The sequence below is a fragment of the Eriocheir sinensis genome, chromosome 41, assembly GCF_024679095.1.
Source record: "Eriocheir sinensis breed Jianghai 21 chromosome 41, ASM2467909v1, whole genome shotgun sequence".
Taxonomy (NCBI): Eukaryota; Metazoa; Arthropoda; class Malacostraca; order Decapoda; family Varunidae; genus Eriocheir; species Eriocheir sinensis.
The window spans coordinates 7,358,986-7,374,598 of record NC_066549.1 but is presented as its reverse complement, the minus strand read 5'-3'; the positions used below and the strand labels follow the sequence as shown (position 1 = coordinate 7,374,598).

Genomic DNA, 15,613 nt, shown 5'->3' with positions numbered 1-15,613 from the left:
AAAGGTGTTTATGATCGAAGTGTACAAGTTTGTCAAAATACGATTCCTGGCTCCCACAAGCTGATGCAGTAAACGGCTGGTCTCCATGGCAGCTTCAGGGCCGCGACGGGGCACTGAGACTCGAGTTCAAAGCTCATTTAATAACCCAAACACTTGAATCCATAGATATAAGTATTGAATTGCTTAGTTTTTAATTATGCACTCAGAGGTTCACAGTGTTCAGTGTTCATCTATATTAGACAAGAATTTTCCGTTTTTTTTTATTTGAATCATTGTAAGATCTAAAGAAATAAGTTGCATTAAGGAATATCATCAAAGGTGTACATTTATTATTACATGTACATAAACACTGTAGTTCCACTGTGACAAGAATTTTCCGTTTTTTATTTGAATCATTGTACGATCTAAAGAAATAAGTTGCATTAAGGGATATCATCAAAGGTGTACATTTATTATTACATGTACATAAACACTATAGTTCCGTTGTGCATGAGGCGGTACATGGGGTGAGGCGTGTCGTGAGGAGGGGAGTGCAGTAACAAGACACCTCTCCATCCGAAACTGACCTCTCTTTTGACCACTCTCTCCTATTTTCTTTTATAGGAGCAGTGCTAGAGATTGACTGATTGATAGTTTATTGTTGCAGGTAAACGACAAGGGAGAAGGGAGGAACATGCCATCCCAACCCCCAGACAGGGCAGAATGTGGAGCTGTTTTGTTTTTGTTTTTACTCATTTTCCCTTGTGCTGCTTCCTCTGCTGTAATAATTAAAAATGTGCCTGGTGTGTCGCCGCAGATCGTGTTCGGGGGCGAGGTGGGCGCCAACAACCTCGGGGACATCGCTATTGACGACATCTCCATCATCCAGGGCGCGTGTCCTAGTGAGTCTGCCGCCGCTTTGTGCCAGGGAATAGTTACAAGAAAATTAAAAGAAAATTAAGACTAAATAATACTGGTTTTCCGAGTAATAATCTCCAGTTCGATTAGTGAGCTGTCATTTTAGCAGCAAGAGCTCATTCACTCTATCTGTCAAAGTCCTTAGAGTTACTTAAGCGTTACACAAGACACAGAGCTTGATCGTCTGTCTCTCCATATTTTCGTCACTGTATTCTTTTTTTCGATTTTACACACTAGAGTAGAGTATTACATGTAAGGACAGGAGAGATGAGGCTAGAGGTATTAGAAACTGATTAGAATTGAACTAAATGTTAAAAGGGTAATGACTAGTATTTCGGCAGGATTTTCTCACTTTATTCAGCTCGTTAGACTCCACTTGTGAAATACAGATTGCCACTCTACTTCACACAGCAACATTGTTTCGTATCCTATTTCTGTGACGTCCTTTCTCCTCAGGTGCACCTCAAGTGGCGGCCGGCCAGACTGGTGACTGTACCTTCGAGGTGGACGAGTGTGGCTGGGTAAGTCCGGGCCCTCGCGAGCGTCTGGACGAGATGGACTGGGTGAGGACGGTGGCCGCCGACAACCGCGCCCCGCAGCGGGACCACACTCTGGGCACACTACAAGGTGGTGAGAGGAGGGGCTGAGGGGAGGGAAGGAGAGGCGAGGAAAGGCTAGCTAAGGAGTGAGACTGGAAAGAAGACAGAGTGATAAAACTAACACTAGAGTAGAGTCGTACATGTTAGGACAGGAGAGATGAGGCCAAGAACTTCACCGAGGAGGGGCGAAAGGTTTTAAAGAATGGGTAGCCAAGGAGGGAGACTGGAAAGAGGGGAGAGCGATAAAACTAACACTAGAGTAGAGTAGTACATGTAAGGACCTTCGTTGACAGAATATCGTACTCAGAGCCGCATATTTACCGGTTTCTGCCCCATAACTATTGCCAAAAAGCACCAATAATTAACCATTTTAAGGATAACCATATATGAAGGCAGTTATTTGGGTGATGAAAGCCGTTTTGGGGTCGAAAATCATCAAACAAGAGGCAGAGTACGACAATCTGGCAGCGTTGGTAAGGACAGGAGAGATGAGCCCAAGAACTACACCGAGGAGGGCGGAAAGGTTTTTAAGAATGGGTAGCCAAGGAGGGAGACTGGGAAGAAGGGAGAGCGATAAAACTAAACACTAGAATAGAATAAAACATGTATGGAAAGGAGAGATGAGGCCAAGAACTACACCAGGAGAGCGAAAAGGTTAAAAAAAGAAATTCCACTGACGGAGAGATGTACGGTAAAAGTGTTCTTGGTGTGGGAGAAGACGTCTGGCTGTACATGTTTGGTAAAGTTGGGGGTGTACGCTATAGCTGCGCGTGGCCTCGGTGCTCATCTTCGTTGCAATAGCCCTAGAGCGAGGATATTGTTCACGCGTTGGAAAAACTCTGGGACGGAGGACTCTTGTTATTTATTTATTATTTTTACTGCAAAGAAATAGTTCAAGGGCAATAAAAAGAAAGCGTAGAAAAAAGCCCACTAATCGCTGCTCCTATAAAAAAAGAAAAGTAAAGAATGACACAACACAGGATAGAGATAACAGGGGTTTCTGCATGGCTGTATGGCAAAGGATCGGAATCTAACGGTTTGTACCTCACGGGCGAACAGACTTAAAATCGCGTTTGTCTGTCCGTCTTTCCACAACAGCCCCGACCAGATATTTGCCTCACTTCAGATTTGCTTTCTTTAAGTCTCTCCAGTAATGGGTGGGCTCAACGTTGCCAGATTATCGTACTCAGCCGATTATATTTCCCGACTTCCTACCCCTAAACTGTCTTCTGGGGTCCAATAAAGAAACTAATTTATGGTTATCGTTAAAAGAGTTAGATTCTAATGTTTCTTGGCAATAGGTAGGCGTCAGAAACAGGTAAATACTATGCTCTGAGTACGACAATCTGGCAACGGTGGGTGGGCTATCGTAGACACTTGTTGCCTTCCCTCTCTCTCCTTGTACTCCAATAATCATCAATATTATCTCGTCCTCTTTCTATTTTAGGGGCAGTAAGCAGTGGGCTTTTTTTTTTCATTATTGTTTTCTGTTTTTAAGCTCTTGATCTGTCTCCTTTGCCTTAAAAAAAAAAAAAAATAGATCATCGCTTTCACTTCTGTTTTCTCTTCCTCGGCGTCTCAGGAGTTTGGGGGCTGCAGAATTAGCTCCTCATAGGGCCAGTTCCACAGTTCCCCATGATGGGTTAGTAAGCTCCCAAACCAATACCAGAGCCTTCGAAATTTCCTTGTATAGTGTCTGGGGTTTATATTTAAGTTCACAAATTCGATGAAACTATACCGGAAAAGTCTTGTGTATTTAGTGTGGCATCGAAGACCTCACCGTTTTGGATTGTATGGGATTCTATAGTTTGGTTCGGGCTGTTACGAAGACACTGTGTTGGACTGTGAAATCGGCTCATGGTGTCCGCAGTCCTCCCTGTCTACCTGATTCGTCTTTTAAAGATAATAACAATAAAAAAGTAACGGTTTGTTCAGACTTACATGATAGGTCTCAGCAGTGTCAAGTCGGTAGGGGCAAAATCTAAGTCATGGGTAGGAGCTAAGTCTATTATACACCAAGTCAAGTCATACGCAGGTTTGTGGGAGGAGACACGGCCGAGGCGTGGTTTATGCGTGACACTGCTTGAAGCCAAACTAGAGAATGTAGAAACAGGGATTTAGAGAAAACGAAGAAAGGCGGACTGATTTAAATCGATCACTTCAACATGCCCCCCGCCGTTTGTAGGCAATGGAATTACAGTCACGCAATAGCACAATAAAAAGACATATTTTTTCGGCAGTGGCTTGCCTGAACGCGCTGTGAAAGGAGGCGAGAATGCACATCCAGAGTGCCCATACGGCCCCAACTTTAGTCACCCCTGAAATGGCGGGTATTTTTTTTTTAGCTTCAAGTGACATCATCCCGCTGCTCCGCCCCCAAACCGCCTCCTGTGCGTACCGGTCGCAATTTTGAAGCAGAGTGACTTGACTTGCTGTATATAGACTTAGGGTAGGAGAACATGACTGGAATGCACATCCGTCGAACGACTGCACAAAATTACCAACTCGGTGTCTCACGAATCTAACTTTCCTTACGCGCAGGTGTGTTTATGCTCCGTCATTCACCTCCCCTCTTGTCCCTTCCCCTTCCACCCCAGCCAGCACAATCAACAGTCCTCAAGAAGCAAAGCCAACACACACCCTTGGCCCCCCCCGCGCAGGTCGAACACAAAAATGTAAAGTGACGGAAAAGGATCTCAGTCGTGTCACACCAGGGAAAGAAAAAAAAAATAACGCGTACGAAATAATGTCGAAGTTGAAATACCGAATCTTAGGCTACTCCGATATATGGCAACCCCTTTACCCACCACAGGCTCAAGGGCTTATGCGACGGAGATGAGCACTGAGGCCACGCAGCTATATTGTATGCTCCCAACTTTACTTACTTGCAACACGAAAGGAAAAAGCCAGACTACGATTTTCGAATTTGATTATTGTGACATTTTATTTTATTTTTTATTTTTTTTATTTTTTTGCTTTCCCGTTAAAGATCAAAGTTGAAAGTTATAAAAATAGTTTGCTTGGATTCCACTTTTTTTTTTCACGTATCCTTTTTTTTTCTCCAGTCATCTTGCCTCTTAAGTCACGTTCTTGTTGTTGTTGTTGTTGTTGTTGTCCACATGTCACAAGAGTCCTTCATCAGCCTTCCACCAAACCCACGTCATTTGCCGGTTCTCGTTCTTGTTTTTTTCTGCTGTTGATCTTGTTGTTAACTTATTTGTCTATCAGTCTTTATCATCTATATAACCGTAAGTCCCAATACCACGCCTATTTTTTTTCCTTATTTCCGTCTCTGTGTTTCCTTTCTCTTCTTTGATCTTTTTTTTTCTTGTCTTTGTGTTTCCTGTCCTACTTTTTTAATATTCTTTTTTCCCCTTCTGTCTCTGTGTTTCCTCTCTCTACTTTGATCTTTTTTTTTTCTTGTCTTTGTGTTTCCTGCCCCACTTCCTTAATATTCTTTTTTCCCCTTCTGTCTCTGTTTCCTTTCTCTTCTTTGATCTTTTTTTTTTTTCTTGTCTTTGTGTTTCCTGCCCCACTTCCTTAATATTCTTTTTTCCCCTTCTGTCTCTGTGTTTCCTGTCTCTTTTTTCATCTTTTTTTTTTTCTTGAGTCTGTGTTTCCTGTCCCACTTCCTTAATATTCTTTTTTCCCCTTCTGTCTCTGTGTTTCCTGTCTCTTCTTTAACCGTCTTTTTTTCCTCAGTCTGTGTTTCCTGCCCCACTTCCTTAATATTCTTTTTTTTTCCTTCCATCTCTTTGTTTTCTGTCTCTTCTTTAATCTTCTTTTTTTTCTTGTCTTTGTGTTTCCTGCCCCACTTCCTTAATAATCTTTTTTCCCCTTCTGTCTCTGTGTTTCCTGTCTCTTCTTTAACCTTCTTTTTTTCCTCAGTCTTTGTTTCCTGTCCCACTTCCTTAATATTTTTTTTTTTTCCTTCCGTCTCTTTGTTTTCTGTCTCTTCTTTAACCGTCTTTTTTTCCTCAGTCTTTGTTTCCTGTCCCGCTCAATTATTTTTTTTCCTACCGTCACTTTGTTTCCTGTCTCACTTCCTTAACACTCTTTTTTTCTTCTTCCTTCCGTCTCTGTGTTTCCTGTCTCGCTCCTTCATTATGTTTTTTCCTTCCGTCTCTGTGTTTCCTGTCCCGCTCCTCTCCTTCCCATTCTTCCATCTCGCCTTGACCTTCTTCGTTTCACCTTCATTCTGTTCCCACTCCTTGCTTCCCCAAACCTGATCCTGCCTCAGTGCCCACCCAACCACCCGCTCCCCCTCCTCCCCCACGCCCCCAATGCCTCCTCCTCCCTGACCTTACCACCTCACCCCGTCCCTCGCCCTCCCTCACCCTGACCTGACCAACTAACGCCCGTGTTTCTCGGTCTAGGATCCGCTGCTAATGACGTGACATCAAAAGATCGGGGCAAGTGATCAACCTTTCTTTCTCCTCTCACTGTTATTTCAGACTCCCCTCACGACCCCTCCCTCAGCACCTCAAAGGCTCACTTCACACGAGCGTTTGTTTTTCCTCGTCCGGCAGAGGGCACGTGACAGGGCTTTAAGAAGGCGTGTTTTCACATGAGCGTTTTTTCCCTGCGCAGTTGTATTGCATTATCACAGATGACGAATAGAGTTGCAGTATTTATAAGTTGCACATCTATGTTTATCTAAAGTCTACGCTAAATCATTCGTTGATATGCATAATACAGCAGTAAATACGGCAGAAACATCACGACTGCCGCGCCATCTGTAGTGTTTATTGACGCCTAGAGTTGTCTGAAACGCTCGGCGACATATCGTTTGGGAGTGCGTGCGGTAGTACACTTCTGTCGCACGGCAGTTTCGCGTCACGACCACCGCGTGAAGGACCACACTGAACTTCACTGACTTCTAAACTGTATCCCGTGCGGCAAAAAAAAGAAGAAAAAAGAATAACGCTCATGTGAAGCATTGTTCACTCCTTTCCTGCCACTCCTTCCCTATCAGCACTCCTTCGAACCTGCACGTCCTCTGCCCCCCGTGCACCCCTAACCCACGGGTGACCACCTCCACCTGTACTACCCAGCTGCATCCTTGCCCTGCACCGCTCCTTCCCCCATCCTGCCTCCCCGGCCTCGACAGTCATTACTTTCTTTGCAACCCTTACAGTTTGTCCTGCATCCTTGTCTTGCACCTTTCATCCCTCTCTTCTCCTCGCTACACATTACCTCATTCACTTCTTTCTTACACCTTTTTACCTTTATTCCGTCCTGTCTAATGCCACCCCCTCAAATAGTCAACAGTCTTAGTACTCCATCCTATAACGAATGTGTGTGTGTGTATATTTTAGTTGATTATACGTAGCTCCACTGGACTAACAATAACTGTACAAAAAGAATGAGTAGTTGTTTTTACGTGTCAGTGCTCACCATTCAGTGTTGTATAGTGACCCGTCCTCGCCGCCGAGGCTCACCGCTGCGACCGCTCGTGCTGTACATAGGCGGCGGGTCTTGCTGCACGGACCTCTTCCTCTCCCTGTCCCACGACCCTCCATGTAGTGTACAGTTAGCAAGGACACGTCTTGTAAGGCTGAGGTCTTATTCAAGACTGAATGAAAATACTTTTATGTTTTATAAATTCAAGTCATTATACACCACTAGTTATCATGCACGTAAACGGTGTTGATTAAGCTGAATGAAGGAGAAAGTCTCCCTTGCCATTGGTGTTCTATGTGTCAAGTCAGGGGTTGTCATATCAAAGGAATCATTGCCACAATCCACGACGAGGGTTTGAGAGACTGTCTCGTTGCAGGGTTCTACATGACGCTGCCGCGGGGCTCCGTGCAGCGCGGCGGGGACCGGGCGTGGCTGGTGTCCCCCACCATGAAGGGCTCCGAGGACGCCATGTGCCTCGCCTTCTGGTGCGTGCAAGCAGAGATGAGTCTTGTGTGTTGATATCCTCTGATATTTACACAACAGTGGCCAGCAGCGGCTACGTAAACACCACCACCAAGGAACAGGACCCACGAGCCTAGTTTGTTTTAACACACTCTCCTTTAGGTACTTCATGTACGAGCCGTTCATTGACCCGTCCGGGCCGTCCCTCGGGTCGCTGCTGGTGCACGAGCGGTACGAGAGTCAGGAGGGCGACATCGTGACGCGGCCGCTGTGGTCCCTCAAGAACCACCAGGGACCCAACTGGATATACGGCCAGGCCAGGCTGCAGAACGACCAAGACTTCGTGGTAAGCTAAAGGGGCTATCACACTGGGCAAATTTTCCGTGGATCTTCAGTCAAACCACGATTTCCGCTGGCGTGGTTCTCATTTGTTTCTTGTTATTGCTGCTGCTGATGATGGTGAGTAATACCGTCGTCCTTCGGTGAAATCTACCGTAGCTTTGGAAGATCGTGGACACGTCAGAAAACCACGGAAATATGAGAACCACGCCAGCGGAAATCGTGGTTTGACTGAAGGTCCAGGGAAAATTTGCCCAGTGTAACAGCCCCTTAAGGCATGCCACCCCGACACCCGCGACACACCAAGACACACCATTACACTGTACCACACACTCCACCCCACACCACATCATGACACACTACTCCATAACTCATTACACCACAGCACACCACACATGACACCACACCATTACACAACGTACTGAGCCACAGCGCACCCCACTACAATACACTCCACCCCACCCCACCACACCATAACACACTACACCATACCACACTCTAAACCGTCAGTCAGTCAGTAGTCTTTGCGGTACACCTCTTCGGATACTTTACAGGAGCAGCGAGTAGCGGGCTTTTTTTTTTATTGTTGTTTCCTTTTTTTGTGCCCTTGTGCTGCCTCCTATGCTGTAAAAAAACAAACAAAAAAAAAAACACTCCCTTTCCATGTGTCACTCTTTACACCCTCCCTCTTCACAAACTACTCACACACACACGTTCCCTCTTTACCTACTCGTTCATACACTCGTTCCCTCTTGGCATATGTTCCATCTTTGCACACTCTTTACATGCATACGTTCATCCTACATACTTCCTTGCAGGTGGTGTTCGAGGGGATGTGGGGGAGCAGCCGCGCCAACGGGTTCATGGCGCTGGACGACATCACGATCTTCCGCGGCGACTGTTCAAGTGAGTCGCAGCGAGGGCATCGTCGTAGCCTGATACAGCACTTTTAGTTTCCCTGCAGTGCCCTCTTCCTTGTCTTATATTCTCTTTCCAGCATTGCGTTCTTCCTTGTTTCTTCCTTTTTTTGCCGCGTTGTCTGGGGAAAGCAGAGGAAGGCAAGTGATGAGTCTCCGGCATTATCTCGAGATGACGTTTGCGCTGTTCTTTGTCTTATATTCTCTTTCCAGTATTTCGTTCTTTCTTGTTTCTTCCTTCTTTTCCCCGCGTTGTCTGGGGAGAGAAAGCAGAGGAAGGCAAGTGATGAGTCTCCGGCATTATCTCGAGATGACTTTTGCGCTCTTCCTTGTCTTATATTCTCTTTCCAGCATTGTGTTCTTTCTTGTTTCCTTCTTCTTTTCCCCGCGTTGTCTGGGGAGAGAAAGCAGAGGAAGGCAAGTGATGAGTCTCCGGCATTATCTCGACCTTGTCCTCATAAAAGCATTGTGGATTATACTACTTTTGCACCCGCTTTCTCAGACTCCTTCGGCTCTCACAACACAGATTCCCAAAGGCCAGAGAGGAGATTAGTCGGGTTCTTTTCACATTCACGGTGCGAAAGCTTTGTCATACTATATCACTAGACTCATGAAACTACCCACGGATACACCCACAACCTCTACGAAAGCCATGTCAAGTGTGTTCGTGAGTGTGTGAAACCTGAGATGCTTGGGAATATGTATCTTTCTTCGGTTATATTCTCAGACACTTCCGCTTCTCACATCAGCTCTATCCAAAGGTCAACGAGGAGATGAGTCATGTTCTAACGAGTGCTTTTTTAAGGTTCATAGCAAATTTCATCTGTATTTCCTCCTGCCTACGACTTTAACCCTTTCAAGAGGAGGGTATCAGGACACCTCTCCTCCCGAAATTGACCCCTCTTTTGGCCACCTCTTTGGATTCTTTTTAGGAACAGCGAGTAGCGGGCTTTTTTTTTTATTGTTTCCCTTTTTTTGTGCCCTTGAGCTGTCTCCTTTGTTGTAAAAAAAAAAAAGAAGAAGGGTCAAACTACCATCAGGGTCATAAAACTACCCATTTGAGATTGGGCGACGAAATGAAATGTTTAAGAAAATGTCTCTATGCGTCTTAGGGTCGTATTTTAAAACATTTCGTCGCCCAAGTTCACATATTTGACATGGCTTTCGTAGGAGCTGTAGGCCTTTCCAGGGGTAGTTTTATGACCCTGGTGGTAGTTTGACCCTTCTTCTGTACCGTGAACCTTAAAAAACACTCATGAAAACCAGATTGATCCCCTCTTTGACCTTTAGAAATAGTTGATGTGGGAAGCGATGGTGTCTTAAAATACGGCCCTTTTTTTTTTTTTTTTTACAACAAAGGAGACAGCTCAAGGGCACACAAAAAAAGAAAACAATAATAAAAAAAAAGCTCGCTACTCGCTGCTCCTAAAAAAGAAACAAAACAGGAACAAAACAGGTGGCCGAAAGCAACATCCACTTACATCCGCTCCTCTTTCTTCCTCCCTTCCCAGCCTTGCCGCCGAAGGGAAGCACATCCGGCGGCGACTGTTCCTTCCAGCACAGCGCCTGCCAGTGGAAGAACATCACCTCGGACTCCGACTTCCGCTGGACCACCGCCTCCATCTCGCGCCGCCCCGCCAACCTCCCCGACCACACCTTCGGCGGCCCCAGTGCGTGACGTGACGTGCTTCGATGTCTTGAACTTGCTTTGCTCTTTTAGTTGCCCGTGACTTTTTTTTTGTCTTGATTATATGTTTAAGGTCATGTGAGTGGTTGTTGGGTTTTCTTTGTTCGGTTTAGTGTTCAGTCGCTCTTTCTCTTTCTCAGCTTCATTTCTTTCATGCAGTTTGCGAATAATCATGTTTTTGTTTCGTCATTTTCCTTCTTATATATATTTTTTCCACTACTTTTTATAATTCATTCCTAAATATTTCGTTAATCCATTTCTTACGTTATTCACGATAGTAGTTTCTTCCCCCTCTATTAACTATCATAACTTTTCTCCTTCATTTTTGCATTTAGCTCTTTCACATCCCTTTCGTCGTCCCCTTCCTCAGTCAGCTACTTATACCATCATGATTTTTTCCCAACCTCATATGCATGTAGCCCTCACGTCTTTCTCCTCCCCTCCGTCAGTCGGCTACGCATACTTCGACGTCTTCAACCAGAACGCGCGGCCGCAGACCCTCAGCCTGCTCTCCCCGCCGCTGGACAAGAGTGAGGACAACGCGCCCGTCTGCCTCACCTTCTGGTACGCCTACTTCGGCGCCTCGGACACCACGCGCCTCAAGGTGGTGCGCGAGTCCTACGATCGCGGCGCGGCGGACGAGGCCCAGCGCTTCGGCGGGGCCATTGTGGTGCGTACGGGGGGCATTATAAGGGCTGGGGACGGGGCGGGGGAGGAACTGTGGGGGCATCATAGAACCCTGCATCACTTGTATGTGGGTCATGGTACTCGATGTCAGAACTAGGAAATCCCACATGTCTTTGGGCCAGTTTCACAGTTCCCCATGATCGGTTAGTAAGCTCCCAAACCAATACCAGAGCCTTCAAAATTTCCTTGTATAGTGTCTGGTGTTTATATTTAAGTTCACAAATTTGATGAAACTATACAGGAAAAGTCTTGTGTATTTAGTGTGGCATCGAAGACCTCACCGTTTTGGATTGTATGGGATTCTATAGTTTGGTTCGTGCTGTTACGAAGACACTGTGTTGGACTGTGAAATCGGCTCTTTGTCATCTTAAAATCCCATCAATTCTTCGGGTCTGAAAGCATATCAGTTCTCAAGAGATTAAAAGGGTAACAGTTTAATAGCTGATCCTAAATACCTCTGTCATCTTTTAAGACTATCAATGAATTCTTCTCTTTATTCACATTTCTTTATATCTGTGAGCACATGAAATATATAATGCTGAATACCTTTTCCACCTTAAAAGGTTATCAATGCTTTCTTATTTTCATTCACTCCATAGTATAGAGCTCTACATCATTGAATATAGATAAAAGGTACCAGTATAAGAAATATATGATTATGAATACCTTTGTCACCCTCGGAGCTTTTTCCTTTGCCTTCACTCACTGGGTCGTCCTTCGCAGCTGTGGGAGTTAGTGGGCAACCTCGGACGGCAGCGACCAGAGTGGCAGTTCGGGCAGGTGGAGGTGGACGCCTCGGCCGACTACCGCGTCTCGCTGGTGGGCATGGCGAGCAACGGCGGCTTTGCTATCGACGACATCAAGATATTCCCAGGATCTTGCAGCTGTGAGTACCGGGGTCAAGGGCGCAGCGAGGGGGAACGAGGTCACTGGGTTAGGGCAAGGTTCTACAAAAGGAGTCAATGCCAGACGCCGGGAGGTACTCAGTTCTCAATATTATCGTGATCTTAGACTGTGAGTTGTTTTTTTTACAACAAAGGAGGCAGCTCAAGGGCACAAAAAAAGGAAAAAAATAATTAAAAAAAAGCCCGCTACTCGAATCGTATCAATAAGAGACTTGCTAATGAACGTGAGAGTAAGGTTTTGAATGTTCGTGAGGGAGTATTTACGAGAAGGGATTTACTCTTATATGAAAAGGTGCGGAAACAAAAACTCGGTCATTCACAAAGTGTCTAAAAGAAATGATGAGAGAGAACAAATAAATAATAGAAGGAAAGAAAAGCCAATAGTTTTTTTACGTGGCTTGGAAAAAAAAGTAAATATAAGAAAAGCATTAAGATTTCAGGCTGATATGAGAGATGATGTGAATATCTCGTTCTCTCTCTTTTTTTTTTTTTTACGTGGCTTGATGAAAAAACTAACTATAAGAAAAGCATTAAGATTTCAGGCTGGCATGAGAGGTAATGTGAATCTCTCGTTATCATTTTTTTCGTCGCACGAGTGAAGGCAAACATCAGCGCAACGTGTGAATTCTTTATAATGGCAGTAGTGATCAGGGAGTGTGGGAGAGAATGTTTGTATTTTCACAGCCGTTTCAGGAGTATTGTCTCTCGAATAATGACATTGCTTTTATTTTCTACGCTGAAGTACAATAGATAATGATATAATCTGTAAGGTCGACACTCACTCATACGGCTTTTGCGTGGAGCCATATCGTCACCTTCGTAAACAAACCGCCTAAGTCATTATTTTCGACTTTCCAGGAAATCAGAAAAGGACTGTTACTATCTCATTTGGCTTAAGAGTTAGGCAGAAATGTAAAGGTTAATTCTAGAACACTCGAACCCTGAATGACGAAGACAACTATACAAAAACGGGCGTCACATGATGAAAAATTGATGTGGAGAAAAACCTGGAAATCTATAAAAAGTGATTTAGGCGATTATTTCATGAGGGTGACGATATAAAGGACAGATAAGCAGAGTAGAAGCATCTATGTAAGTCCCCCATCAGCTGAGATACCCGCATTTATCCAGACACTCACAACATACAGATACATATACCTCCATTCCTACGTGCATACATATCTACATACTCAAACACACCCTTTACACGTCCATACTTACCTACCTACATACATACATACATAATTGTTATAAGAATAGGATATAAGCAAGAACTTAGTCTCGAACAAGATGGTGGATGAATGGAACAAACATTTGAACGCATTTGAAAGCTTTAAATGGAGGTTAGATGCACTTACGGACGGGAAGGGAATTTGGTGGACGATCCATCTTCAGGAGCCGCCGTGTGTAAGCCGTTGGGACTTTCATATCCTTGTGTTCCTTGTGTATTTTTATAACATACATTCAACGCATCTGTTTGTCCCTCCAGTGAGACCTGAGAACGCAGACCCCTCAACGGGAGCCACAACGGACGAGCTTCCCATGGACATCTAGACCCGCTCCGCCCTGCCAAGACCCCGAGACCCCGCCCCGCCATGACCCCGCCCCGTTAGCCACTGCAAGGAGGGTGACCGGCGTGACATGGAGAGGACTGACGGGGCGGGCCGCGGCGACGACGATCCAGGCCCATGTCTTCACGTTCTTCATTTGTTTTTTTTATCACTGATGTGCAATAAGAGTTAATGCAGTGATGGTGTAGTGTAGAGTAGCACAGCACATCTTTTTTTATCACTGTACTGAGACTCTGAAGCATGGTGAGTTCAATGCAACCGAGATGAACGTGATAAGTATACGGTTAGAATGTGGCCTCCGAATTTGTGACACAACCTTTTAATCATTGTACTGAGACTCTTTACCAAGGTGTGTCCGATACAACCGAGATGAACGTGACAAAAACGGTTAGTATGTGGCCACCGAATGTCCAGCACAACCTTTCTATCACTGTACCAAGATGAACGTGACAAAAACGGTTAGTATGTGGCCACCGAACGTCCGGCTTGCGAGTGTCGGCGAGGATTACATATATATTGTTTGAGCGGCCGCCTCCGTGTGTCGCCTGCCTCCAGCGTCCCTCAGGAGCAAGGATGCCACGTTATCGTACTCACCATACTGGATTTTCCTATTTCTGACGCATAACGATTAAAAAAACCCTCTATAATTAACATTTTTAGCAATAACTTGAAATGGGTATCGTTAGTTTTATGGATGCGACGGTTTTTAGTCTGAAATAGGCGAATATAAGAAGCTGGGTACGACAATCTGGCAACGTTGCTTAGGAGCCTCTGGTGCTGGCCTCACACCTCGTGCTGGCCAGCCTTTGAATTATCATTACATTATTGCCGCTGCCTGCACCTCACGATGATGGAGAGGCGAAGAGATAGTTTATTTGTGTGAGAAAATATAGCCAAATACTTTAACCCTTTGACTGTGGATTTCCTACAAGAAGACATCACCAAGCTACAGGAATGGAACAAAAAGTGGCTGCTACAATTCAATGAAGAAAAATGTAAAGTCCTGCATTTGGGAGGGGATATCCTGCATACCAATACCACATGGGAAACACTCCACTATCCACCACAGAGGCAGAGAAAGACCTGGGACTATATTTTACCAGGCTACCAGTGAAGGCAAAATCCGTGCCAATCGCAGCGGACGGGTTAAACTCTTAGCGTATTTTCAGAATCCTAAAGATCACAAGCCAACGTGTCACTCTCTGAGCCCCGCCGTGGGTGTTACCTGGAAACACGGTCACGTACACACCTGGACGACCTGAACCCAACCTGCCGTGACACACCAAAACTCCTATATTGTGGCGTGTTTGCTTGGTGGTTACTTTTTTTCACACCCATAAAATCAACAAAACAACAGCGAAACAGAAAACAAAAACGCATCAGCCACCCTTGCAGTGCAGCGCCAAGTTTTCAGAACACCAAAACTCCTATATTGTGGCGTGTTTGCTCCGTGGCTACTTATTTTTACGCCCATAAAATCAACAAAACAACAGCGAAACAGAAAACAAAAACGCATCAGCCACCCTTGCAGTGCAGCGCCAAGTTTTCAGAACAAACGGACTAGCCAAGAGTACATTAAAGAATCGAGAAACAAACCCGTGGCATTATAGTTCCTGTAGTGCAACAAGTCCACTTTGTCAGTACGGGCCAACGCTGTGCCGGCTCGGGATTGACTCTTGAGACGCGTGTGTAGCGAGCGGCCCGGACGGCGCTCTCCGCCCCAAGCCCAGAACCTTTCCTTAGAGCCCCACGTGAAGCAAGAGTGAGGACTTTATACTCTCATTCTGTCTCTCTTCCACTCTTTTCTCTCTTTCTATATCTTTTCATTTTCTTTTTCTCTCCTTTTCTTTCCCTCTCTTTTTCCTTTTCTCTTCCTTTATTTATTTTTCTTTCTCTTTCTCTTTCTTTTTTCTTTTTTCTCTCCTTTTCTTTCTCTTTCTTTTTGTTTTTCCTTTTCTCTTCCTTTATTTTTTTTTTCTTTATTTTTTTTCCTTTTCTCTTCCTTTATTGTTTTCTTTGTTTCTTTCTTTTTCTTTTTTCTTTTTCTTTCTTTTTATTTTTCCTTTTCTCTTCCTTTATCTTTTTTTTCTTTCTCTTTCGTTTTCTCTCTCTCTCTCTCTCTCTCTCTCTCTCTCTCTCTCTCTCT

At 44.8% G+C, this 15,613-nt stretch overlaps 1 protein-coding gene across 2 annotated transcripts in view; it reads left to right on the top strand.

The window, feature by feature from the left end:
- LOC127009602 (MAM and LDL-receptor class A domain-containing protein 1-like) overlaps positions 1 to 15,379 on the top strand; it is a 74,479-nt gene extending 59,100 nt beyond the window's left edge. For both annotated transcript variants that reach the window (XM_050882816.1, XM_050882815.1), the window contains 9 exons: positions 797 to 881; positions 1,354 to 1,524; positions 7,276 to 7,384; positions 7,524 to 7,707; positions 8,519 to 8,606; positions 10,129 to 10,287; positions 10,754 to 10,974; positions 11,715 to 11,877; positions 13,386 to 15,379. In XM_050882816.1, the coding sequence (XP_050738773.1) occupies positions 797 to 881; positions 1,354 to 1,524; positions 7,276 to 7,384; positions 7,524 to 7,707; positions 8,519 to 8,606; positions 10,129 to 10,287; positions 10,754 to 10,974; positions 11,715 to 11,877; positions 13,386 to 13,450 (1,245 nt within the window). In that variant the 3' untranslated portion in view covers positions 13,451 to 15,379. The remainder of the gene's footprint in view (positions 1 to 796; positions 882 to 1,353; positions 1,525 to 7,275; positions 7,385 to 7,523; positions 7,708 to 8,518; positions 8,607 to 10,128; positions 10,288 to 10,753; positions 10,975 to 11,714; positions 11,878 to 13,385) is intronic.
- The last annotated feature ends 234 nt before the right edge of the window (positions 15,380 to 15,613 follow it).